General features: G+C 40.1%; 1 protein-coding gene across 1 annotated transcript; it reads left to right on the top strand.

The window, feature by feature from the left end:
- The first annotated feature begins 7,423 nt into the window (after positions 1-7,423).
- C21H11orf97 (chromosome 21 C11orf97 homolog) lies at positions 7,424-26,575 on the top strand. Its single transcript, XM_038569331.1, has 5 exons — positions 7,424-7,679; positions 7,811-8,041; positions 12,158-12,262; positions 22,075-22,200; positions 26,284-26,575. The coding sequence occupies exons 1-5, from the start codon at positions 7,424-7,426 to the stop codon at positions 26,286-26,288; spliced, it is 723 nt and encodes a 240-aa protein (XP_038425259.1). The 3' UTR covers positions 26,289-26,575.
- Positions 26,576-26,870: the final 295 nt, after the last annotated feature.

Below are 26,870 nucleotides of genomic sequence, written 5' to 3'. Positions count from 1 at the left end.
TAATTTGTCTGCTTCACCTAAGTTGTCAAATTTACTAGCATTAAATTATTCATAATATCCTCTTACTATCTTTTTAATGTCCATAAGACATTAAGTAATCATTCAATAAATATGTATGAAGCAAAAAAACAGTGCAGAAAGAAATGGAGATGCCTGAGATAAATGAGCAACTGATCTGTCTCTAGGAAATCCATTAGGTACTGTGGAACAGTCTGAAGTATATTGACCTAGATGATCTCTAGGCTTCTTACTGCTCCAAAGTTTTATGACCGTGATATTCAACCAGCAGTTAGAAATGCAGGTTTGGAGTCAGGATAAAGATTGAATTTGGAGATATTTAAAAGGCACTGCATCTTAAGGCAAAAATTAAAGTGTTGGAATTGAACAGAGTAGCAAAAAGAGAGAAAAGAGCAAAGAGAGAACTTGAGGGAATGTCTGTGTTGATGAATTTGGAATTCTGAAAAGAAAGATGACAGCAATGGGGACATGACCACTAGAGAGGTAACCAGAAAGTCAGGAAAATGGACAGTTTGGAAACCAAGAGGAGAGTTTCAATAAAAATGGGGTATAAAACATTGTCAAATGCTATTAGAGAGGTCAAGAGACATGAGAAATCATGGATTGATTTGGAGATTAAGAGATACTTGGTGAGAGACTAAATTCAATACAGGGGTGAGAGTAGAAACAGAATGTAGGAAATAAAAAATGGGTAAGCAACCAGAGACCAAATGTAAATTATCTTGTCAAGAAACTAGGCCACAAAGGAAAAGAAGTAGAATAATATATGCTTGTGATATCTAGTAGAGCCAAGGGAAGGATTTTATATATTTTTGAATAGAAATAGAACAACCAGTATAGGGACAAGGAAAGAAAAATCAATATACAGAAGATAGATCATAGAAATCTGAAAGAGTTTCAAGTGGAAGGGAAACTATAGAATGGGACAAAATATTTGCGAATCATATATCTGAGAAGGAATTAATATCCAGAATATATAAAGATATTTGCTCATTCCCATTCGTTACATCAATATTCACAGTAGAAAAGAGGTGGAAGCAAACCAAATGTCCATTGACAGATGAATATAGCATATATATAAAAAGAAATAAGGAAAATGTAGTATATACATAAAATAGAATATTATTAAGACTGGGGCACCTGGGTGGCTCAGGCAGTTAAATGTTCAACTCTTATTTCCATTCAAGTCATGATCTCAGGGTCCTGGGATGGAGCTCTGTATTAGATTCTGAGCACAGCAGGGAGTCTGCTTGAAGATTTCTCTCCCTCTCCCTCTGTCCCTCCCCACTCGAATAAATAAATAAATCATCCCTAAAAAAGGATATTATTAAGCCTTTATACAGAAGGTAATTTTTGTCGCATGCTACAAAAGAGATGAACCTTGAGGACGTTATGCTAAATAAAATAAGTCAGTCACAAAAAGACCAATACTACTGACTCTACTCATATGAGATAGTTAAAGTATTCAGACTCATGAAACAGAAAGTAGAATGTTCTTGCCAGGAGCTGGAGAAAGGGAGAAACAGGAAGTTGGTGTTCAATGGGTGTAGAGTTTCTGTTTTACATAATGAAACAGTTCTAGAGATCTGTTACACAACAATGTAAAGATACTTAACACTTAAAAATGTTTAAGGTGGTTAATTACAAATGTGTGTGATTGTCCAAATACCCTAAATGGTCTCATAGATTGATTTTACAAGTAAATGTTATAATATAAACTTAAAAAATAAGTATTTTAAAAAGATAATGAAAAAGATAATGGACTATTATCTCTTGATTTGCTCAGGTCATGATCTCAGGCTCATGAGATTGAGCCCCTTGAAGGGATCTGTACTCAACAAAATCTGCTTGAGATTCTCTTTCTCCCTCTCCCTTTGTTCCTTTCCCTGCTCTCTCTCTTTCTCTCAAATAAATAAAGTCTTCCAAAAAAATAAAAAGATAATTGACTATTTAAGCAACAATGTTAACAATTCTTACAGAGTTTATAACATCCCAAAGTAAAATATATGTTGACAATCATAATGGCTAAGAGGGGAGAAATGGAAGTTTCTTAAACTATATGTAAAGAAGTATATTACTCTTGAAGGTAGCACATGAAAAGTTAAAGATGTACACTGTAAACAGTAAAGCAACCACTAAAATACCAAAATGAAGAATTATAGTTAACCTTCATGATAAAGACACCCAACATGGGGGATCCCTGGGTGGCTCAGCGCTTTGGCGCCTGTCCTTTGGTCCAGGGCGAGATCCTGGAGTCCTGGGATCGAGTTCCGCATTAGGCTTCTGGCATGGAGCCTGCTTCTCCCTCTGCCTGTGTCTCTGCCTTTCTCTCTCTCTCTCTATGTCTACCATGAATAAATAAATAAAATCTTAAAAAAAAAGACACTCAACAAACAGATTAGGAATAAAGGGAACTTTCTCAACCTGACAAATGACATCTATAAAAACCCAAAACTAACATCATACTTAGTGGTGAAAGACTGAATGCTTTCCACCTAAGATCAAGAATAAGACAAGGATGTCTGTTCTCACCATTTCCATTAAGCATTATACCAGACATTCTAGCCAGGGCAATTAGGCAAGAAAACAAAAGGCATCCAGATTGGAAAAGAAGTAAAATTATCTTTATTTGCAGATGATATGATCTTGTATACAGAAAATCATAAGGAATCCACTGAAACTATTAAGACTGATGAGTTCAGCAACACTCCAAGATACAAAGTCAATATACAAATCAATCATATTTCTAAAAAGGACCAATGAGCAAACAAAATTAAATTAAAAAGCAATTTTATGTACAAAACCATAAAAAAGAATAAAATACTTTGGAAAAAAACTAAAGTGCAACACTTCTGCTTTGAGAACTACAAAACATTATTGAAAGAAATTAATGAAACACTAAATAAATGGAAAGACAGCTTATCTTCATGGATCAAAATGCTTACTGCTAAGATGGCAATATTCTCCACATTGATCAATGGACTCAATGCAATCAATCTCTTTCAAAATTCCAGGTAACTTCTTTACAAAAATTGGCAAGCTGATGCTAAAATTCATATGGAAATGAAAGGAACCCAGAAGAGCCAAAACAATCTTCAAAAAGAACAGAGTCCTCACACTTTCTGATTTCAAAACTTACTGGCAAACTATGTTAATCAAGACATGTACTGGCATAAGGATAGACATATAGATGGATGGATAGAACTAAGAATCGAGAAATAAACTTTTACATTTATGGACTATTGACTTTTGACAGGGGTGTCAACACAATTCAATGGAGGAAAAAGTAGTCTTTTCAACAAATGGCGCTGGGCAAGTTGATATTCAAATGCAAAAGAATAAAGTTGAACTCCTACATCACACTGTAATGTTAATACAAAGATTAAAATGGTCGAAGACTTATATGTAAGAGCTAAAACTATAAAACCCATAGAAGAAAGCATATGGGAGGAAAATCCTCAAGATATTGGAGTTAGCAGTGGTTTTTTGGATGTGATACCAAAAGCAAAAGCATCAGATGGAAAAGCAGATAAATGTGACTAAATCAAAATTAAAGCTTTTTGAAATCAAAGGACATTATCTACAAAATGAAAAGGCAACTCATAAAATAGGAGAAAATATTTACAAATCATGTATCTGATAAAACATTAATATTCAATATATATAAAGAACACCTACAACTCAACAGCAACAAAGAATCCAACGAGCAAAATACCTGAATAGATATCTCTTTAAAAAAGATATACAAATAGCTTACAAGCTTAAAAGATGTTCAACATCACTAGTCATTGGGGAAGCAAATTAAACCACAAAAAGATACCACTTCACACTAACTAGGATAGCTGGCTTTTTTTTTTTTTTTTTTTTTTTTTAAGGAAAGTAACAAGTATTAGTAGGGATGCAGAGAAACTGGAACCCTTGTACATTGCTGTTGGGAATGTAAAATGGTGCAACCACTTGAAAAAGTTAAACATGAAATTACCATATGATCCAGCAATTCCATTTTTTAGATACGTACTCAAAAGAATTGAAAGAAGGAACTCAAATAGATTACTTGTATATCAATGTTAATCGTAGCATTATTGGAAACTGGTGAAAGTGAAAACAACTTAAACATCCATCAACAGATGAATAAGAAAATGTGATATATCCATACAATAGAATACTATTCAACTTTTAAAAAGAATGCAGTTCTTATACATGCTATGTCATAGATGAACTTTAAAAACATTATTTTAAGTGCAGCACCTGGGTGGCTAAGCATTAATGTCTTGTCTGTTAAGCATCAACTCTTGGTTTCAGCTCAGGTCATGATCTCATGGGTCACGGGTTCCAGCTCTGTGTCCAGTTCCACATCCCATGAGGAGTCTGCTTGAAAGATTCTCTCTCAGGAGTCTGCCCCTCCCTGCTGACTTGTATGTGCATGCTCTCTCTCTCTCTCTCTCAAAGAAATGATTTTTTAAAAAAATTATGCTAAGGGACATAAACCAGATACAAAAGAAAAGTATGTGATTACACTTGTATGTACCTAAAGTAGTCAAATTCATAGAGATAGAAACTAGAATGAAGTTACCAGGGGTTAGGAGAGGGGGAAATTGGGAATTCTTGTTTAACGGTTACAAAGGTTCTATTTGGGAAAATGAAAAAGTTCTAGAAATGTCTGTATGACATTATGAATATACTTGATGCCACTGAATTATATGCTTAAAAATGGTTAAATTTTATGTGTACTTTACCACATTAAAAAATAAGAGGTTAGACCCTCCATTTCCCCATTCTGAGTAGCTAAGTGGATGACTCCCACCCCAGTGGATGACTGGAGGTAATTCTCTGGAGGAAGCCAAAGAGAGGCCCTCTAGACTGGAAGGTACAAATCACAACTGAGGGCAGGACCACCATTCTGGACAGGGGAATTTCATGAATATTTACGTACTTCAGTTGTCTTCTCCCACTCATTTCCCAGGACACACCCTCCAGCAGGGAGACTAGAGGATTTACTCCATGGAGAATCAGAGTGGGTCAAGAGATAAGAACTTATATACTGACATCAGGGGTTCCATAACTGAACAGTTGAGGCACACCATCCATCAGTGAAACACCCAGTTAATAACCCCTACCATATGCACAGATTTCTATTTTCCATTACCAGATAAGGCAAGAGAGTCAAGGACCACCTGAAGATTGAGGAAAGCTACTGAGACCAAAATAGACAGGACTAGGTAACTTGGAGGAAGCAGCAATTATACAAGAAGAAAAGAACATTGAAAATGAAGTATATTATTAATATCCCCAGATACATAAGACATTTTACTCATGATAGAAGGCCAAGATGTTTTATAAAAAGGAATATTTGGAGAGCTCTGAGAAATTAAAAACATGATAGCAGAAGTGAAAAATGGAATTCAGAAAATATCGAAGAATTCTAGAAAATAGTGTAAAAATAGACATATAAGATAGGAAAAACAGGTTAGAATATTAGAGGACAAATCAGGAACTCTAACATAAAAATAACAGGAGTTTCAGGAAGAGCAGGGAAAACTAAGATATAGCAATAAAATAATTCAAGAAAAGTACTCTAAAATGAAGGGCATGGATTTCTAAATTGAAATGACCTATTGAGCGCCCTGCAAAATGGATTAAAAAAATGTGTCCATATCAAGATGTATCCTCATGAAATTTGAGAATAACGAGGACGAAGAGAAGATTCTCCACATTTCTAGAAAGAAAGAAAGAAAGAAAGAAAGAAAGAAAGAAAGAAAGAAAGAAAGAAAGAAAGAAGAAAGAAAGAAAGAAAGAAAGAAAGAAAGAAAGAAAGAAAGAAAGAAAGAAAGAAAGAAAGAAAGAAAAACGAACCCAGGGCCTAAACCAGGGGCAAGGACTAGAACGGCAGCAAAATTCTCTATGACAACACTGGATGCGCAAAGACAATGATGCAATGACCTTAAAATTCTGAAGAAAAATAATTTCCAATCTAAAGTTCTTTGCCCAGCCAAACTTCCAATTTAGTAGAGAGTAAAACAAAGATACTTTAAAACTTATAAGGACTTGGACATTTTACCTCCCATATACCATTTCTCAAAAAGCTACTGGGGCTAGACTTCACCCAATTAGTGAGTATACCAAGAAACAGAAAAGATGGGATACTCAAAACTAGGAATCCATGGCAAGGGAGAGTCATAAGGGCAAAGGGAAATCCTGACAATAGCTGTAAACAATTAAAAAACAAGGCAGTTATTAACTCCAGGAAGTTAAAAGGTTAAGCAGAAAGGAGAAGCGACCATAAGATATTACATAGCTCAGCTGTGACTAGAGTTAACATAGTGGGAGGAATATAAATGTTCTAGCTAGAATTTCAATTTACCTATATTAGGAGTTTGAGAGGGCAGTAAATACATGTGAGGTGAGGATAACGAAGGAGAGCTAAATCTATCTTTCAAAGTAGGAAATAGATATATGATACCTAAAACTGAAAAACATAAAAGCATCAAAAGAAACATTTGGTCATGGGTTGTAAATACTAATTTGTCAGCCAAGAGGGGTGAAAATGGTTGTTTCTGGGATGAAATGGAGGCATATGGGGTCCCCTGTATTTGATTACAAGTCGGTAGAACTATTTGACTCTGTAAAATAATGCACATTTAACCTTCAGGAAAAAATTTTAAAGATTTTACTTATTTATTCACGAAAGACATGGAGAGGCAGAGACACAGGCAGAGGGAGAAGCAGTCTCCCAGTGCGGGCCTCGATCCCAAACCCCAGGATCACGACCTCAGCCAAAGGCAGGCACACACTCAGCCACTGAACTACCCAGGCGCCCCAACGTTTATAAAATTAACACTATGCCATAATTTACTTTTTAAAGTCTGCAAAAACAAAACACGAGCAACCTCGTGCTCCAGAACAAAGCTCTGGATTTTTCCCCTTGCTACTCAAACTTTCCCGAATTTGAGTTTCTCATCTGTAAAATTAGGTATCATATACAGATCGAAATAGATTGTGGACACAAAGGTGCTTGGAAACAAGAGTCGTTTAAAAACTTAATCCAAAAGTTTGGACCCTTCAACACTCGTTTCTGTGCTCACGTTGTGTGTAGCAGGGAGTGGGACACGGCGGGCGGCGCGCGCGAGGCTGTGTGGGTCCAGGGCGCTCACCTGTGCAGTACCTGCCCGCGTCCCTCCCTGCCCCGGCGTCCTCTCCTCTTGGCGCCTGCGGCCTCGGGCAACTCCCTCAGCTGTTCTGACCCTCGGTTTCCCTGCCTGGGAACAGTAAAGCTGCTCCGGCAAAGCGGGAGGGAGAAACGAGCGTTCAGAGTCCCGCAGAGTCCTCAGTGTGGTCGGGAGGGAGGTAAGCGCACGTCCCTACCTTGGGCGCGGCGCGGGGCGCGCGGACACCTGCGGCCCGGGAGATGCCCGGGAGATGCCGGGGAGATGCCCTGGAGAGCGCGGGCGGAGGCCGGGCTCGCGGTCGCTATGGCAACCGGGACGCCGGGCGTTCCCAGGCAGACCGCCCGGCGGGGAGGAGGCCTCGGCTGCGGAGCGGACCCCGCGGCATGAGGCGGGCGGAGGCCGCGGTGGTGCTCGCGGGGGCGGCGCGGGAGGCGGGCCGCGAGGGGGAGCAGCCGGGGCAGCGGGGCGGCGGCCCCCAGCAGTCCTGCGGCCAGGGTGAGCGCGGCGGGCGGGGAGGGCGCGCGGGGCCGCGGGGGCCAAGGTTGCAGGGAGGGGCCGAGGCAGGCTCGGGCCGGCTGGGCGGCGGGAAGCCTCGGCCCGCCTCGGAGGGTAGCCTCCAACCCGAGGGGCCGTGGCGCTGCCTGGAAGGTGGGTGCGGGCGCCTGGGCGTGTGTGTGTGTTTGAGAGAGACACAGGGACGCAGAAGCAGGCTCCCCGCAGGGAGCCCCACGCAGGACGGGATCCCAGGACCCCGGGATCACGGCCTGGGCCGAAGACAGGCGCCCAACCGCCGAGCCCCCCGGGCCCCCCGTTCCATGGACTTCTACTCCACAGCCCTTGTGCTCTACAGGTTTACAGTAGGTGCTAAGGAATGATGATGGGGAAAGTAATAGGCCAGAGAGGAACTGCTCGCAGTTTCCAGCCCTCCTGATTGCCTCCCTAGAGAGCAGCCTGGCGCTGAGTGGCTCCCTCTGTGCTCAGCGGACCCCAGGAGGGAGGGCGGGTGGGGCTGAAGCGGCTCAGCTCCCCTGCCTCAGGGGGCCACACGGCCTGCTCCCCGGACACCTCCTTAAGGAGCCGCAGAACCAGTGTCTCCTAGAGAAAGGGCCTCTTCCCTCAGCATCAGCCCCAGTAGGACTAGGATACCTCCTTCCGTTCATTGTTTTCAAGTATGCAGAGGCCTTACTTAGAGAAACTAAATCCAGGATATTGAAGTATTGGGCATTTTTAAGTACGTCCTTAATCCGACTTAAAATTCTGTCTGGGAATTTTTCCATTAAAGATGTTAAAAAAGAAAGGTTCTTTAGCCCTGTGGAGTCCTGTGGGAGTCAAAGGTGGGATTAATCGTTCACTCATCAAGTCAACAAATACTGAGTCTTTACTACCTGCCAGATATTGGGCAAGTTGCAGAGAAGTGATGAATTAAGGCAGGTGTCCACACTTTCAGGAACTCAGAAAATCACGTTTGGCACATACAGCATTCTTGCCTGGGTCTCCCAGGGAACCTCCTTTTAGGGCCTCAGCCTGAGTAGAGCCAAGCTATTCACACACACATGAAGTACCTGTTTGATTTTTTTAAAAAAATTTTTTTTCAAAAAGTCTCCAGTCGCTCTGTAGCTTCTATTCCTTAATCATAGATCTGGTCTGAAATACACATAGGTGAAATGTGGTCCTTTCCCAGTAAAACATTCTTAAATTGTATGGAGGTGGCTCTTTGAATAGCCACCAAATCTTCATAGACTTTAGGATCATCTTTAAAATACTTTGTAGCACTCTCACCAGGCTGGCTAGCCCTTTCCAACATTCTCCAGTTTATTATGTGGCTGAATTCAGTATTCTAGGCATGATCAGGTTAGGATAGTGTGGGAGGACTATAATCTCCCTCGATCTGAACATTCTACTTCTATTAAATGGACCCAGTATCAATTAGCTGTTTTGGCAGGTACATTATATTAATAACACATATAACAAATGCAGTCTGTGACACCCTTAGTTTCTCTTTCCTCTGCTGTCCAATTGAAAACATTTGATCCAGGCTTTTTCTTTTCTTTTCTTTTCTTTTTTTTTTAAGATTTTGTTTTTATTTATTCATGAGAAACAGACAGAGAGAGAGAAAGCGAGAGCAGCAGAGGGAGAAGCAGACTCCATGCAGGAAGCCCGACGCGGGACTCAATCCCCGGTCTCCAGGATCAGGCCCCAGGCCAAAGGTGGCGCTAAACCACTGAGTCACCCGGGCTGCCCAATCCAGGCTTTTCTTTTATTTATGTGGTTAATTTGTTTAATCTTAAATACAAGTCATTATATTTATCCCCGCCAATACCATTCTATGAATTTTAGCACTTCCTTCCAGGAGCAGGCCTTTGCATCCTGAGTTTGCCATTCAGCAAGTTTGTGCCATCCTCACATTTGGTGAGTTTACTGGCAGTCCCTCCCTATATCCAAGTTAGCAAATTATGTGGTGGTTGCAAGAGTTCCAAGGAGAGTCTCTAGAAGTCCCTGACCTGTCAATCAGCATCTTTGGTGAGGGCATTCTGTCTCCTACAAATACACTTTATCAAATGCCTTGCTGAAATGCAGGTACATTGTGGCTACAACATCTTCCTAATCTAGCTAGTTTAGTATAACTTGGGTTTGGGGGAGTCAGGTAGGCATGGCTTTTAATTTTTATGACTATTTTTGTGTTTCCTGATTTACTTTCTTAACTATATGATAGAAATAATTATACCTGCTCATAGAGTGATTTTGCGACAGAGAAATAATATATGTAAGATGCTAATTATATATGCATGGTAGCATTCAATAAATTATAACAATTATTATTATCTCTTAACAAAAGAAAGCAGTTTAGTTTAGAGTAATATTGTCCTTAGTAGTCCTTAACACTTAGTGATCACTGCTCCTCGTCGTCTGTACTCACAAGCCATCTGTTGACTCAAAATGTTGGTGAGGATTAACATCAAGCTGCTATGTTAGAGTTTGTAGAATTTCTTTCTCTCTTTCTTGCTTTCTTGCTTGCTTGCTTGCTTCCTTCCTTCCTTCCCTCCCTCCCTCTAGGAAGAGTATTTGCCTATACTAAGCTCTTTACTACTCCAATTTCTCATAGTTCCTCAAAACCTTTAGTGATTTCCTCTGTAAATTCTTGTAGCAGCAGGGCTGAAATTCATCAAGGGACTTGAACTTAGAGCAGGTGATCTCTTCTGGTCTATTCATCTATTACAGGATTTTCTTCCTTCTTAGCCATGTTTCCTAAACCCTTTTCTGCCTTAAGATCATGATTTAGCCAAAAAAAAGTTTATTTTTATTTTTTAAAAAGATTTTATTTATTTATTCATGACAGAGAGAGAGAGGCAGAGACACAGGCAGAGGGAGAAGCAGGCTCCATGCAGGGAGCCTGATGTGGGACTCCCTGTGGGACTCCCGCTAAAACCGCTGAGCCACCTGGGCTGCCCACCAAAAAAAGTTGAAACCAAAGTTAAGCTTGAGTAATGCTAACCTCCATCCACATTCAAATGACTCCTAACTTTTGCAGGAAAAAATTAGATGCAGAAAGTATATCTAATTCTACCTTGTTTGTGTCTGTGGGTGTGTGAGTCTTCATGACTAGGAATGACCCATGGCCATAGCCAGAGGCAGCAGGTCTCTTATCCCATTTGGACCAGTCTGTACATGAATCAAATATATTCACTTGTGATTCTTTATTGGTTAGTCTGGAAAAGATGAGGTACCTGCCATTGTGAGTTTAAATTCCTATCTGAAATAGCTAAAGTATTTGGTTGATTAGGTTTCCCATGGTTTCTTGCCTTGAGCTTTTGAGTATTAAGACTATCACTACTCGTTCCCTGACGTTCACAAGGCTGCACTGGCATTCATCACAAGAAGAGTCTACTTTAACAACAGGGAGTTCTTCTTGAACACACATTTGGTCTATTACTATGCCAGATTCTCTTCTAGGACTCTGATGAACGGAACAGACAACATCCCTGCCCTATGGTATTTACAGTCTGGTAAGGAAAAAAGGAAGACATATATTCAACTAATAGTTACACAAATGATGTCATATAAAGCAAATGAAGCCATATACAAATTGCAATAAAAGAAATGAGAGAAGAGAGGAGAGTACTATATGAAAAAGTAACAAGGAACATTGCAAGATTGTAGAGTCAGGGAAAGTTTCCCCAAAGAACTGACATGTAAGCCTAGACTTAAATTATGAATAGAAGTTACCTGGGGAAAAATATTAGGGGAAAGGCAGTTCAGGCAGAAAATTGAACGTACATAGGCTGTGATGTGGGAAATTGACAGAAGGGCCACGTTGGAGCCCAGAGAGCAAGAGAGAGGGCCTGACAGGAGAGGCTAGGAAGACAGTGTCACATGGCACAGAGCTTGGAGATGGAGACCGAGCAGAAGAAATATTGTTAAGGTACTTAGAACAAATAAGCCAATCCTTCACAAAGCAGTGATGTCCTATAGGGCCAGGTTTAGAGGCCAGGAAAAAGTCATTGTCTATAAGTGATTCACTACTGCAATTCAGGTTTATCTCTCAAAATGGTGATTAAATAACGCTGAGGTTGTTCTGTGTTATGTAGCTGGATTGTAGGCCCTGTGTGCACATCTGTCTTATTCATTGCTTGACTTCTGCCCCTAGCCAAATGCCTGGTCCAAGGTAAGTAGATCTTTAATAAGGATTTATTGAATAAATGAGTTTCTTTGAAACTAATGAAGGAAACTCTAAATATTTAGAGGTATTTAGAATTTATCATGGAAGTTCAGGAATTATGTGAAAGTGTAAAGTCTCAAAAGAACCAAAAATTACAGTGGAAGGGATTTTTCCAAAATAGAGTCGCAGGGTGGATCATCTGCTGTTTGTACATAAGGATGTGTCTTTTTAAGAAATAGTTACTCATGTAGGTATAATGGCTAGAAAATTCAGCATAATTTGTCATAAGTAACCAATTTTATTAATATCTTTATAGGGAAGAAATTCTTGTATTCTGAGCCACATAAGAGAATTAAGGAAGTACTAGAAGAAGAACTTTATATTAAAAGAGATGAGTGCCACATTAAAAATCCACCTGCAGGTAATCTCAGTGACAAATGAAGTATATGTCTGAAATGAATATGAAATTACCTATTTGATGGTAGTGTGATTATTTTATTTATTACAAAACCGCAACTATCAAAAGAAAAATGGACCCTTGGGAAATTCTTGAGCTGATTTTATAATTATTTTGCCTGTGTCCAAATAAGCTTATATTTATAAAAAAAAAAAAAACAAGCCAGGTATCAGTATCTACATTGCTATCCCACATTTTTAGTCGAGTTATTTGTATTTAGTGAGAAGTAGAATTTTGTCCAGAAAAGCACAATAACTTCTTCAATCTTTATCAATATAGGGGTGAATAATAGCAGTGGTTCCCAAAGTTTAGATTTCATTAGAATTCCCTCAGAACCTGTTAAAAGCAGATAGCTGGGACCCATCCCCAGAGTAACTGGCTTGGGAGTTCTTGAGTGGGGGGTTGACAATTTGCATTTCTACCAAGTTCCCAGTTGATATTCAGGCTGATGGTCTCGGGACCCAATTTGAAAATCACTGACCCAGAAGAATCAAAGTTATTTACATAGATCAAATCATCCAAGGATTTTATTGCATATACACATAGTTTATGGGTTGATTATATGGCCTAGGCATTGATGTTCATTTGAGGTAAGATTACTCTAGAAGCCCAGAATCCCTGAGATTTTTTTTTTTTTTTTAAGAGTAGGTTCCACACCCACTGTGGAGCTCAGCTTCAGGCTTGACCTCACAACCCTGAGACCAACACCCAAGCTGAAGTCAAAAGTTGGATGCTTAACCAACTGAGCCACTCAGGCACCCTCCTCACAGATGTTATTTTGCAACTACTAGATCCCCTTGTTTTCACAATTCCTTCTTAATGATTACAAGGCACACATGCTTTTCAAATCATCAGGTTTTTATTGGAAAGCTCTTGGGCACCAGCATTCCTGAAGAAAGAAAAGAACTGTAACATGTGACTCCTGCATTCCGGGAACTTCACACTTTCTCAGGAGGACTGTTGAATCCCCAGCAGCTAGGACCCAGATTCTCTAGGGATTCCTAAAAGAAGATGCTGCATGCACAGAGGTGCATTTTTTCCGACTCTATGACCTATATGCCCACACTCCATTGCAAAACCAGCCATGCAAATACGTGTTAGGCCTTCTGTATTGCCCATTCTTCCAAAAGGAGAGACTGAAAAAATGGCCAATTCTGTTCATACTGTGTCTGGAAGGAATCTATGAAGTTTATTTTGAACTCTATGAGTGGATGCAGAATGACCCACTGAATTGTTTCTCCAAACCCCACCCATATGTACTATTTCCCTAGTGGCTAAAATAATTTTTAAGTCTTATATTATTCTGTTCTGGGTTGCTTTCATTTATACACTTATGAATTTATAATTTATATACTATTATATGATGTATTATTCTTACTGGATATGTTTGATTGTGAGACAATCTAAGTGATTATAAAAATCCATTTTTCTAAGCAATCCTTTCAACTATCCTTTGTATAAAATGGAAATGCTTGGGCTGCATTTTTATAACATCCACCAGAGGTCGCACAGAGGTGCTCTTTTAGCCTAGAAAATCCTTTAAAATTCAGACTAGGTTCTGTAAGGTTAAGTTTTAAAGGGGCTTTACTTATGGAAAACAAACTACTAATTTTCTTTCTCTTTCCATTCTTAAAAAAAAAAAAAAATTCAAAGGGCCGGAAGCCCTGTGTCCTTGGCCCCAACAGGGAACTAGCACCTAGAGATCCATGCTTCCTGCTTAGTCTCAGGGTGTTGGCAGCTCTGGGCCAGCCACTAAAACCTTCCACATAGGATTTTCAGTGACATACTCCTTGAAATATGTGATGAAAGCTTGGGCTTCTCTTTATGGAGAACACAGCTTGTCACAAACACACAGAATTCTGCATAAAATGTTTAGGGACTTGTATGGCTCTGATGGCAGCTCTTCCTAAATATTAAAAGTACACTAGACCTATTGGCACCATTCCTCCACTTCTTGTTTACTCCTTCCCCCATTGTAAGTAGAGTTTTGTTTCCATGAGTCCAGGGAAACTGTTCTTTTGCAGATGGTAAATGGCGTTCCCCTTAAAGATCGAATCCAATGATCTTGAAAGTCTCATACAATCCAGAAACTCCTCAAACTCAACTGCTCTGCAGCATCTACATAATTGTTTACTCCTTCCTTTTTTTTTTTAAAAAAAGATTTTATTTATTTATTCATGAGAGACACAGAGAGAGAGAGAGAGACACAGGCAGAGGGAGAAGCAGGCTCCCTGCAGGGAGCCTGATGTGGGACTTGATTCTGGGACACCAGGATCATGCCCTGAGCCAAAGGCAGACACTCAACCGCTGAGCCACTCAGGCGTCCCTACTCCTTCCCTTTGAAAACACTTTGTCAGCTTAGCTTCCAGATCATCATGCTCCTGGTTTTGCTGGTACTAGTGTTTGTTGTCTTTGCTAACTCTCCCTCCTTCTCACCTCTTAACTTTGGGGAGCTCAGTCACAGGCCCTCCTCTCCATCTATAGTTACTCCCTGAGTGATCACATGTAGCCCTGTTGTGCTAATGACCCCAAAATCTATACTCTGGCCTCTGCTTTTCCCCTCAAATACCAAAAGCCTACTTACTGTCTTATCTGGATGTCTGCTAGGCCTCTTAAACTTAACATGTTCAGAACAGAACTCTTATTTTGTACCACTCTTCAACAGCTCTTCCCCATCTCAGGAAATGGCATCACCATTCATTCCGTTGCTTATGCCCAAACACCTTTAAGTCAAATTGCCAAAGTTCACATCTAGTCCCTCAGCTAATCCTGTCGAATCTATATTGGAAATACATCCTAAATCCCCCCAACTGCCACCTTGTCCAAACCCCCATCATCTCTTGCAAGCTCAGAAATGGCATCCTCTAGCAGCTTCTACTGCCAACCTGATGATCCATTCTCTGCACAGAATCCAAAGGGATCTCTTACAACATAAATCAATGTACACACCTCCATGTTCAAAATCCTCAGATGGCTCTTAATGATTCTTAGTCTAGATTTCAGTCCCATCCTATGGTCTGCTCACCTTTCTGAACTCAGCTCCTATACTTTCCTACCTCACTTTAGCCACACAAGTTTTCTTGATGTTATGGAACATGCCAAACCCATTTTCACCTCAGAACCTTTCTACTTCCCCTAGACCATCACATGTCTTTCTCCCTCTTCCTTCAAGTTTCAGCCCAACATCACCTTCTCAGAAGGAACATTTCTACCAGGTTAAAGTCGAAACTACCCACTCCCCTAATTACTTCTAATCTTTTATACCACCTTCTTCTATCTGCTTTTTTTTTTTATCACTACCTGAAATTATATATTTGTCTGTATACTTCTTTATTGACTATCTGTCCATGAGAACATAAGCTACATGCGGGCAGGGACTTGATTTTGCTTACTACAAATTCTCATGAAAGCCATGTGATATAGGTATTATGATCCCCATTTTATGGATGAGTAAACTGAAATTTTAAGAGGTTTCTACTGTCCAAGGTTATGCAGTAAGTAAGTGGCAGAACCGGATTCCAAACTCAGGTCTGACCCCAAATCCCATTGGCATTCTACACACTATAGTATTTCCAGTCATGTGTTATAACGAAGTCCTTTAAGTCCTGTTCTGGCTGGCTTGAGATTTCTGTACCACTTGACATAATTGATGGTTCTTTCCTTAAACTTTGTTTTTCTCTCAAATTCCTTGACATTAAAATGTCCTTCTTCTCTTCTCTGGATATTTCTTCTCATCCACATTTGAGAACCTCTTTTCACTCACACTCATCCCCAAATATTGATGTTTACCAGGGTATTACCCACAGTCTTCTAATCTTGTTCTATTGGCTCTCCCTGGATCATATCAGCTATTCACATGGTTTCTGCCACTACCTCATTGTGATGTGTCTGTGTCTGAAGCCTGTGTGTCCAGGCTACGTATCTCATACTGGCTGTCCCACAAGTACTCAAGATCAACATGTCCAAAACGAAACTCGTACTTTTCTTCAACTTATTCCTTTCTGTATATCACCCTCCAAATGCATGACATGGCATAGTATCCAAACCCAAGACCACAGAGCCATCTTCCATACCCACTCCAGATCACCATGTCTTGCATTTAATTAGGTTGTCAGGGGTATCTTAGTTTGGCTCAGGATCCCAAACTATTGTCCCCCATGTCAGGTTCATTTTGCAGACATATTTATTTGTTCTGCACTGTATATTTTAAATATACAAATCAGTTGTCAACATTTAAAAAAATTAGGACTTTTTACATATGAATCTAGATTTCTAGAATATCTTGGGTGAAGGAGGAAGAGAAAGCAAGATGTGACAACCAAGTTGACATTCACACATGGCAGCAGTGACTGGAGTTGGCTTATGCTGCCCTGGCTGGCCTTCTCACTCTGTTACTCATTACACACAAGTTCCCCAGCCAGGTGGAGCAGATCATAAACTATTTATGTTCACACGTCCACTGCAGACTTCGTCCTCTCATGGTGGAAATAGGAAAAAATGTGTTTCTCTGGTATCCGTGTTTCCAACAAGAGTGGAAAAAACTAAAAGAGTAGGAGAGCCAATTATTTCTTACCCCTGACCTGCTTTACTTCCTTATATTACCTGCCTGGCGTCTCTCTCAGACAGAAAGAGAGTGAGTGTATATATATACACCAAGGCCAAGGTATATGCATGCATCCACGCATATTTGTGTAGCAATGTATTAATTAACTGGATTTGTTTGAATTTTTAAATGATCAAGTCCATATTCTCTCACAGCAATCTGATTGATGAAAGTGAGATTTCAGTAAATGTCCAGACTGGACTTTCCCCCAACCATTGATAAAGCACCAAAACACTGGACCCCATAGCCAAGTATGGGTGAACTTGCCAGAGAGCTGACACCATCTATTAAGAGGGGGATTTGTATGAAATTAAGCAACTTAAATTAAAGCACTTTTCTTTGTGCTGAACTAATGATGACAATCATGGAAGAGCCCAGAAGCAGTGGACTTCAGTTCTTCCTATGCTTTTCCTGTTTCCTCTGGTTGAATGAAAGTGGCATAAGATCAAAGTTTTCTTTTCCTTGGGTTTCTTGAAATAAGTAAAAAGTCTAAGATTCATTAATTAGATTTTCTGGATGTTTAACAGAGCAAACATTACATTTCTTCTGGGATATTTTTGTTTGGGTGGCAATAGGGGGACTCAGGAAAAAGAGTTGTTGGTCTTCTGGGACCTTCAGCTAAATGAGCTATCCTACCTGTTCTGGTGGCTGTGTTGTGACAGTGGTTAATTAGAACTATGAAGACACTGACATGGCCAAGATGTTCCAGGTGGTTGGTGCCCAATGCTTGGATTTAGAGAATGGCATCAGTGACCACAGGAAAAATGGGCTGTGAGTCCCTAAGCCCATTCTTCTGGATTTGGATTCCTTCCCAGCTCCTAATACAGAGATAGGTGGGCTCCGTGAGACACTGGAGGCGGGCTGAGGGGTAGGGGTGAGTGGAGGGTGTCTATATACATCTACAGTGATGGTGGTAATAATAATAAGTATTATTATTAATTTTTTTCAGTTTTTACAGATTATCTCTCCCAATCCTTGCAATGACCCTGCACTCTTATTCTTCTTATTTTGCAGATCTGGAAGCTAAGGCTCAGGGAGGTATAGTGATTCCCCTTTGTCACACAGAGCAATAGGCTTCTCAGAAGCTGGTGTCTTTGCTTTTAGCTTATACTGTGTCTTTGAAAACATAAGCTTATGTTTTCTGACAGGGAAAAAAGATTTGAAGTTGTATTGGTAGCAAATAGTATTCTCTTCAGTAGAAGAAAGGTTGTCACAATCTTTTCCAGGTTCTGCCTCATTTTAGGTTCAAACTGGAGGTAGAATGGGCTTCAGAGGATGACACATTCCCATCAGATAAGAACAGGGTCTGGGATCTACTCAGAAAGGCTCTCATCATCCTGATGAACAAATGCCTTTTCTGACCAAATCTTCTGTCAGATGAGAATGGGATTTGGGGCAATTTATGGAATTTTTTAGATAAGTAAGAATTTAGCTACCATCATCATTCACATATTCTTAGTGATTCCCTAAAGATTTTCCCCTCCTTATAATTTTTTTAAAAAGAGAGATAAGCTTGTGAGACATGCATTATCAGACTATTGCTTTCTTTTCTTTTTCTTTCTTTTTTTTTAAGGATTTTATTACTTATTTGACAGAGAGAGAGAGAGAGAGAGCACCAGCAGGGTAAGCGGCAGACAGAGAGAGAAACAGACAGGGAGCCTGATGCAGGACTCGATCCCAGGACCCTGGGATCATGTCCTGAGCCAAAGGCAGATACTTAATGGACTGAGCCACCCAGGTGCCCCAGACTATTGCTTTCATTTTACCGTTTATCTTGAAATTATTTCTACATTTCTAAGAACTTCTGTAGATGACTCTGTGGAAATAAATTAATGTTCTTTTTTTAAGATTTTTATTTTTTTTTATTCACGAGAGACACACAGAGAGAGGCCGAGACACAGGCAGAGGGAGAGGCAGGCTCCCTGTGGGGAGCCTGATGAGGGACTCAATCCCAGGACCCCGGGATCATGACCTGAGCCAAAGGCAGACACTCAACCACTGAGTCACCCAGGTGCCCCTAAATTCATGTTCTAATTTAATGTTTTCAAATTGCAAGGGCTTTTATACTTTTCTAGCTTAAACCTGCAGAGATTCTAGTAATCATGAAAAATTTGATTAGTAAAATTTATTAGTTTTCTCTCATACAACATTTTCTTTTTCAATGAATTTCAAAAGTGTCCTGCCAAATCCATTACATTGTGTCTCTATGTCCTGAATGCATAAAAACTTAATTTTGAATCTGGTTTATTTATTACATTTAGTACCAATTTAGAAAACATCACTCAGCAAGTATGGGTAGGTTTGCTATTCATTAATCCATTCAACAAAAATATTTGGTGTACCTACAATAAAAAAGGAATTTAGTAGACACCAAAGGCATGTCAAGAAAATTACAGAGCCTAGAAGTCACCAAAGATAAATTTAAATTACTTACATTTTTCTTCCTGTGGTCAAATCTCTGGCCATGTTTACACAAAGGAAGCATGGATGATATAGCTCCAAACTAGCTTTTCAAACTCTGAGGTTCATTTCTCATAGCCAGAGACAGCTGAAGGGAACAAAAATATTTTTGAAGGGTGAGCTTACCTTCCCTGAAAGACCAGGCCAGGTCCCCCTGGCTAAAATTTCTAGCATAAAGTCATGGTTTTGTAACTTTAACATTCAGGATAAAGACACACCTAGAAAGGCTGCTGAGTAGAAGGGGTTGGAGGCCGAGAAGCAAAGAGAGAAGACTCTCCAGAAGATTCTGAGCTTCCAGAGGGGATTTGATCCCTCTTGTGCCTGCTGCCCTTTCCTTTCCAGGCTATGTGCCAACACTGTGGTTTCCCTGGCTCTCTCCCCTCCTTGTCTTTCTTCCTCCTCCTGGAATGCACATGCCCAGAGCCGAGGGATTTGGCTTTCTCTTTGAAGAAGGTGCTTCAGAGGCCATTTGTGCTTCTTTCCAGACCTCTTTTTCTCCAGTTGAACATATCACCTTCTGTAACTTCATCACCCAAACATCCTATCAAATCAAAGTAATGCTGGTTTCTTCAGCTGCTCTATTCTTGAGTACAGTAAATACGCATACATACCTTTTGATTTTTTTCACATGTTTCTGAGCATCTGCATTTATATTTGAGGTATTTTCCCTATTAAGTTGTAAACTTCTATGATGCATTTGAAAGAGCACAGCTTGATTAGATCAGTGTGATTTTTTCCTTTCTGATTGGATTTGGTTTTTCTACAGAGTTCTGCCTCCTGATTTCAAACTATTTTCCATTTGCCAGAACTTCTCTCAATTTGGAACAAATCCAAACCTGTTTCCTCGGTCTCTTACTTGGTGTTGTACACCAAGAGGCATGCAATAAATACCTGTGGACTCCTAAGTCTGAGCGGCTATTATCCACAGGTTGGAGAGCAGCTGTTTCTGTCTCTAGAGAGGATAGAAGAAGAGGAAACTGGCTGGAATGGTGGGGAAAGATTTAGGTTGGATACAAGGAACAGCTTAAACTTTGTCTGCTCTTGGGCATCCTGGGTGGCTCAGCGGTTAAGCGTCTGCCTTCAGCCCAGGGCCTGATCCTGGAGACCCGGGATCGAGTCCCATGTCGGGCTCCCTGCATGGAGCCTGCTTCTCCCTCTGCCTGTGTCTCTGCCTCTCTCTCTATGTCTCTCATGAATAAATAAATTCTTAAAAAAAAAAAAAAAGCTTTGTCAGGTCTTGACAGGAGATTGTGGAGTCTTCCTTGAAGATAGGTTGTTGGGGAGTGGGGAACTAACCCCGCCAGATAGCTTCAGCTACTCCATTCAGGAGTGGAGAGGGGAGAGGCAAGTGTTGCCATTCCACCGGTGAGTCAGACCATTGACTATGCCTCCAGAAACGGAATCAGAGTCCGTTCCTTGGACAGGAAACCACTGTCCCTGTAAAAATAATAGCTACCATTTACTGTGTGCAAAACACTTCATATCCATTTCATCCAAATCCTATGATAATTCTTTGAGCTAGATATTATCCCCATTTCAAAGCTGAGGAAACAGAGACACAGTGGGTTAAATAACTTGCCCAAAGCCATACAACTGGCAAGTGGTGAAGCAAAGACTGAACCCCAGATCCCTTTGAACCCAAACACTGCACCCCTCTCACTACATGGTACAGAATCCTTTAGGGAAATATCCGATGTTAGCATGGTAACCAGTAGGCAGTCTCAGATCAGTGGAGAATATTTGGCATTATAATTTGCAGCTTCAGAAATGCTAAAAACGATGTATGGCACTAACCTGAATAATCTTACTTGACTTGGGTCACATTTTCTTTTTTTAAAAAATATTTTTATTCATGAGAGGCACAGAGAGAGAGGCAGAGACACAGAGGGGGAAGCAGGCTCCCTGCAGAGAGCCCGATGGGGAACCCTATCCCAGGACCCCAGGATCTCACTCTGAGCAAAAGGCAGATGCTCAACTTCTGAGCCACCCAGATGCCCCCACAATTTTCTACATAATAGCTTTTCACCAAAAGCTTGTCAGCTGACTCCCAAGAGCTAAGTAAGTACTATTAGGATATGGAGGACGATCCGTACAAATCAAATATCTAAAACAATACTCACTGAATGGTATCAGAATTTAAGACTATAGTTTGCTTTGTATCCATGTGTAGACATCGCCTTCCGAGTATTTATCTATGTTGTTTTCTAGTGAGCTTGTTGTTTCATTCAAGGAGTGATTAAATAGCATCTAGTTCAATCCAGTTCAGTCTTTTAGAAGATTGTTGAATGTATTTGATGAATTGATTTGGCAACTTTTGGTTATATTGTCTTTGGAAATATTTGTACTTCTAAGGAATTAAATCAGAATCAAATAGGGTTAACTGCATGAAGTGTCCATACTAACTAATTTATTTCTGATCCTTTTGTGCTTTGTTACATATGTTTGTTTCTATGTTGACTTTTCAATCTAGAAAATAGATTGAAAAAAATCTAGACCTCATAGCACTGTAAGAGGTTTAACTGCCTATGGAATAACTGAATGAATGGAATTGGACAAATGCCAAAGACCCTGGGTGGTTTGATTAATCAAACAAAATAAGCCTCCACCCAAATGACTGAAAAGAATAATCACCCAGTAAATACTTTCTAAAACATTTGGTGCTAAATAGGAATTAAGCTAATAATTGTTATCTTGCTTCTAAAAATATTGACAGTGGCCCTGGAAAGGATTTGGAGCATTAAAAGGAATCTCCCTGTGGGCAACTTGAAGCCAGAACTGCCGAGCAGAAACAGTTTGCTGCCGCAAACCACGTACTATTCGAGGCATGGAGGGCTAAGAAGTAAGATCCTGATACTCTTGATTTCTGCTGAAAGCCTTGAGTGTGCCGATTAGCTCCCAGACCAGGGGTACATGCTTTATTTCAAGTGCTTGGTCAAGATGCAATCTTCTTTTGATTTGCTTCTCTGGAGTTACTTTTAGCTTTAGCCACATTACCTCCTTAGGGAACTCAAACAGTTAACAGTTCAGCAAAGTAAATTACCCCAAGGATACAATAGAAGTTTATGCTCTTTGAGTTACACTCTGGACTCTACTTTTTATGCAAGGAAGCCTTTCTGGCACACAGCCAGCCTGGGTGGGGAGAGAGCTTGCATCGTCCCTTCCCCCCCCTTCCCCCCCAGATCTTTGCTTACCAATGGAAACGAGGAAAGGAAGATGAGGGAAGTAAGGAAGAATCAGGCAACTACTTTGCCTGGCTCCCTTAGTTTCTCCCTATTTGAGGTAAAAGGCCACCCACCTGGGCCCAATGCACTGTTCCTCACAGACTTGAAGATGGGAACAAAATATTATTCATTCCTCACTGTCATAACTAGTGTCTGCCAGGAAATTGGTGGCAGGATGTGGAGAAAGTGGGGGTCTTGGCATGGAAGCATAAGCAGTGTCCAGATGCTCTAGGGACCTGACATACGAATCCTTGAAGTAGCTCTACAAGTGGGAGGTTACCCTAGGATGAAAAGCGAGAAGTGGGTAAATATCAAGTGTGGGTAATTTTACCCAAGAAGTGATACATAATAGCAAATGCTTTATTGTACTTATTATTCCAGATTCTTCATGCATAATAATCCCTTTAATCATAACAACAATCACATGAAACAGATACTATTCATTTTATTCTTTTTAATATTTATTTACTTGTTTGTTTATTTATTTGTTTATTTTTTATTCATTCATTCATTCATTCATTCATTCATGAGAGACACACAGAGGCAGAGACATAAAAAGAGGGAGAAGCAGGCTCCTCACAGGGAGCCCTATGTGGGACTTGATACCCCAACCGGGGATCATGCCCAGAGCCTAAGGCAGACACTCAACCACTGAGCTACCCAGGCATCCCTATACAGTTTATTTATAGATCAGGAAACTGAGGTACAGAAAGGCTGAACAATTTACCCAGATGCGTGTTCTGAGATTGGGACCCAGACAGCCAGTCTCCAGTGGCTTTTAACTACTAGATATTATTGCCTCTATGAGCCAAACTGTGCCCGACAGCCGGGGGTGTCTGTTAAGCCTAGAATGAGGTGAGGGCTCCGAAAAAGTGGCACAAAGAAGGGTCTCCTGGCAGGCAGCCTCTAGGATATGAATTCAGTAGGGAGAAAATATAGTCACTAAGAGGCTGAGACACAAAGTCAAAGAAAGAAAAAACAAAACAAAACAAGAACTTATTACTAAAGGGGATTCATGTAGCAAAGAGGAACCAGTATGGAGATTTGGATTCAATAATAAAGTAGTAGCGGCCACCTCTTACCATGTGCCAGGCACAACGTAAGTGTTCCATATAGCTCTGTAATCCACATGATCACATAAAATGAGAGTTTTAATCTCCATTTTCCCAGTGAGGAAACTGAGGCATAGAGACACTACATTACTCAAGATCCTGTGCCTAGGAGGCAGTAAGGCCAGAACTACAAACCTGTGTCTGTCTGACTTCTGAGACGATGATTTAACCCCTGGGTCATCATGGCAGAGAATCCAGTCCCTGGACAAAAAGGGTGGAACCAGTGTTTGTGGTCACTTACCTGGCACAGGGTTGAGGGATGAGGGTTTAGAACGAACTTGGGAGATGACTACACTCAAAATCCACAAAGATAGCAGTGTCCTGAAGTAATGGTTGATTCAACTCAAGTCTGGGCTTCTTGCCCATTGGGGACTGTTTATTTCAACTTTCCACCCAATTTTTCAGGTTCTATTTATAGTGGGTAAATGTATCATTGCAAGAAAACTCACAAAGCAATTCATTGTAAAAATGAATTATTTTTAAATGTCGTATTATAAGACTGGTTTGAAGAACAAATTACTTTTCATTTGAATACATAAAAGTCCAGTAGATGACCGAATTCTTCAGGTGGGGACATATAATCTAAAAAACTTTGACCATAATTGCATTATTTTCATCCATACAATTTAGGAGAGGCTTGTTCATTGCTCCCACTCATTTTCACTCATCCACACTAGCAGCCTCTAGGCCTCTATCTACAGCCCATGTCAAGCACCTTCAATGATCATGTTATAAACATTTTTTTTTTTTTTTTTTGAGAGAGAGACAGAGAATGTACACCCAGCACAGAGCCAATGCAGGGCTCAATCTCACTACCCTGAGATCATGACCTGAGCTGAAATCAAGGTTTGGATGCTCAACTGTCTGAACCATCCAGGTGCTCCAACAGTAATTATGTTACAATATATAACTGCTCTAGTTACATATCTTAGCTTCATTTCTCTTAAGTTATCAGCTGCATTTTGCCATATGCACTCCAACTATCTGCTCTACAAATCACAACTGATCAGTCTACGTGAATCAGATTGATAATGAAGAATTAAACTTTTCTCATTATCAATAAAAAAGGTAGATGCAAGGCACAGATACATTATAGATGAGCAAGGTCCACAGATAATTTTTAAAAATCGATCAAGAGTAATTCATGCACTATCAGAAAATCCATGGAAGCATGAACCATGTCTTTTTCGCTAACCACCATACACTTAGCATGGTACTCAATCACTTTTTGTCCAGAAAGTATATGTTGGCTGCCTACTACATGTTCAGAATCATCTTGCTGCTAATGCACATAAGTCTCTCCCTCCACAAGAGTATACAGTTTTCCCTACTTGAATCTGCTAAATAGAATGCAAACAATAGTGGAAAAAAGCAATGGAACCTATTGATTTTAGTGTGTCAATCATGAAAAGTTGCATATATTTCATATACATCTTAGAACTGATGCTTTCAAAGACAGATTTTCCATGGATTAGAATATTTCCAGGAACTTCTCCCATAAAGTATACTTCCTTTAGATGACTCAGCCAGTCTCAGGGTCATCTTTTTCTTATTCACTTGTGCATTTTTTTTTTTCTCTTTCTCATGAACAACACAGTCATTGTAGTTGTGACTCTTCCAACATTTAATACACATTATTTAAAGTTTAAATTTAGAATCATGATCATCCAATTTTAGTTCTAAAACATGTTTCTCTTAGAAACTGTGAAGCATCCACAATCTTCATCATACTAACAAGTTTTATTCCTTTTATCATTTCCTTCTTGTTCTGTGGCATATAACAACAACAACTGAAGTTGTCTAGCCCAGTACTTCTCAAGCTTTAATGTGTCTACAAATGACATGGGTATCTTACTAAAATTTGGATTCTGATATAGTAGGTCTGGTGTGGGGTCTGGAATTCTGTGTTTCTTTTTCTTTCTTTTTTTTTTTTTTAACTTTGTTTACTTGAGAAAGAGCATGTGCATGCATGCATGCTTACACAAGTGAGGGAAGGGCAGAGGGCAGAAGGAGAGAGAATCTCAAGAAGGCTCCCCGCTGAGTATAGAACTCCACACAGGGCTTGCTCTCACAAACCATGAGATCATGACCTGAGCTGAAATCAAGAGTTGGATGCTCAACTGAGCCACCCAGACACCCCTGGTATTCTACTTTTCTAACTAGCTCCCAGGTGATGCCAACGCTACTGGTCAGGACACTACTCTGAGCAACAAGGGTCTGGAAGACTGAGCAGCCAGTCAGGAGTTACCTGGATCACCTGGTTTGGCTTTTATATTTTGCTCTACCAAATGAAGTACTGTTGGGAACATTAAATCAGATTTAGATTAAAATGGGGTTGGGATTAAAGAGCACTTCCCCTGGGGCACCAGGATGGCTCAGTGGTTGAGCATCTGCCTTTGGCTCAGATCCTGATCCCAGGGTCCTGGTATCGAGTCCCGCATTGGATTCCCCACAGGGAGCCTGCTTCTCCTACTGCCTGTGTCTCTGCCTCTCTCTCTGTGTCTCTTATGAATAAATAAATAAAATCTTAAAAAAAAATTAAGAGCATTTCCCTAAAGTAAATACTTACTTATTCACTATTTTCTTTAGGATAAGATGAATACATTTTTCCATTGAGAAGAAACCTCATTCTCCTGATGTCTGCAAATCAGAGAACCCAAGCTTGTTTCACAGTTTAAGATGTGTTAAAAAATGTATATTCTTATTATTGGTATTAATTCTTATGTATAAATTAATCCAGGGAAATAAAAGACTTGGTAAAGTTTGCTAAGCACCTGGAAACAATGAAGAAGAATATCATATGTATTTTTAGCACATTTGGAGTACATTGGGTTTCTAATTCAGCATATTTTATTAAATATGTGAAACATGATAAAACAAAGGCATGTGTATTGAGTCTTTACTTCACGGTAAGCGTTATAAACCTTAATCCTTCACTATAGTATAGTTATGTTCATCCATTGGAAAAACAAAAAACAAAAAACAGTAACAAACAGATGCCTGGCTGGCTCCGTTGGTAGAGCATGCAACGCTTGATCTCAGGGCTAGGAGTTCAAGTCCCATGTTGGGCGTGGAGCCTACTTAATTACTACAACAACAACAACAACAATTTATTTACAAGTTTATTTATTGACAGTGTTCTTACAAATAAATAAATTACTAAATGAATGATGTAA

The sequence above is a fragment of the Canis lupus genome, chromosome 21 (assembly GCF_011100685.1).
Source record: "Canis lupus familiaris isolate Mischka breed German Shepherd chromosome 21, alternate assembly UU_Cfam_GSD_1.0, whole genome shotgun sequence".
NCBI lineage: Eukaryota > Metazoa > Chordata > Mammalia > Carnivora > Canidae > Canis > Canis lupus.
This window is presented reverse-complemented; position numbering and strand designations above follow the sequence as displayed.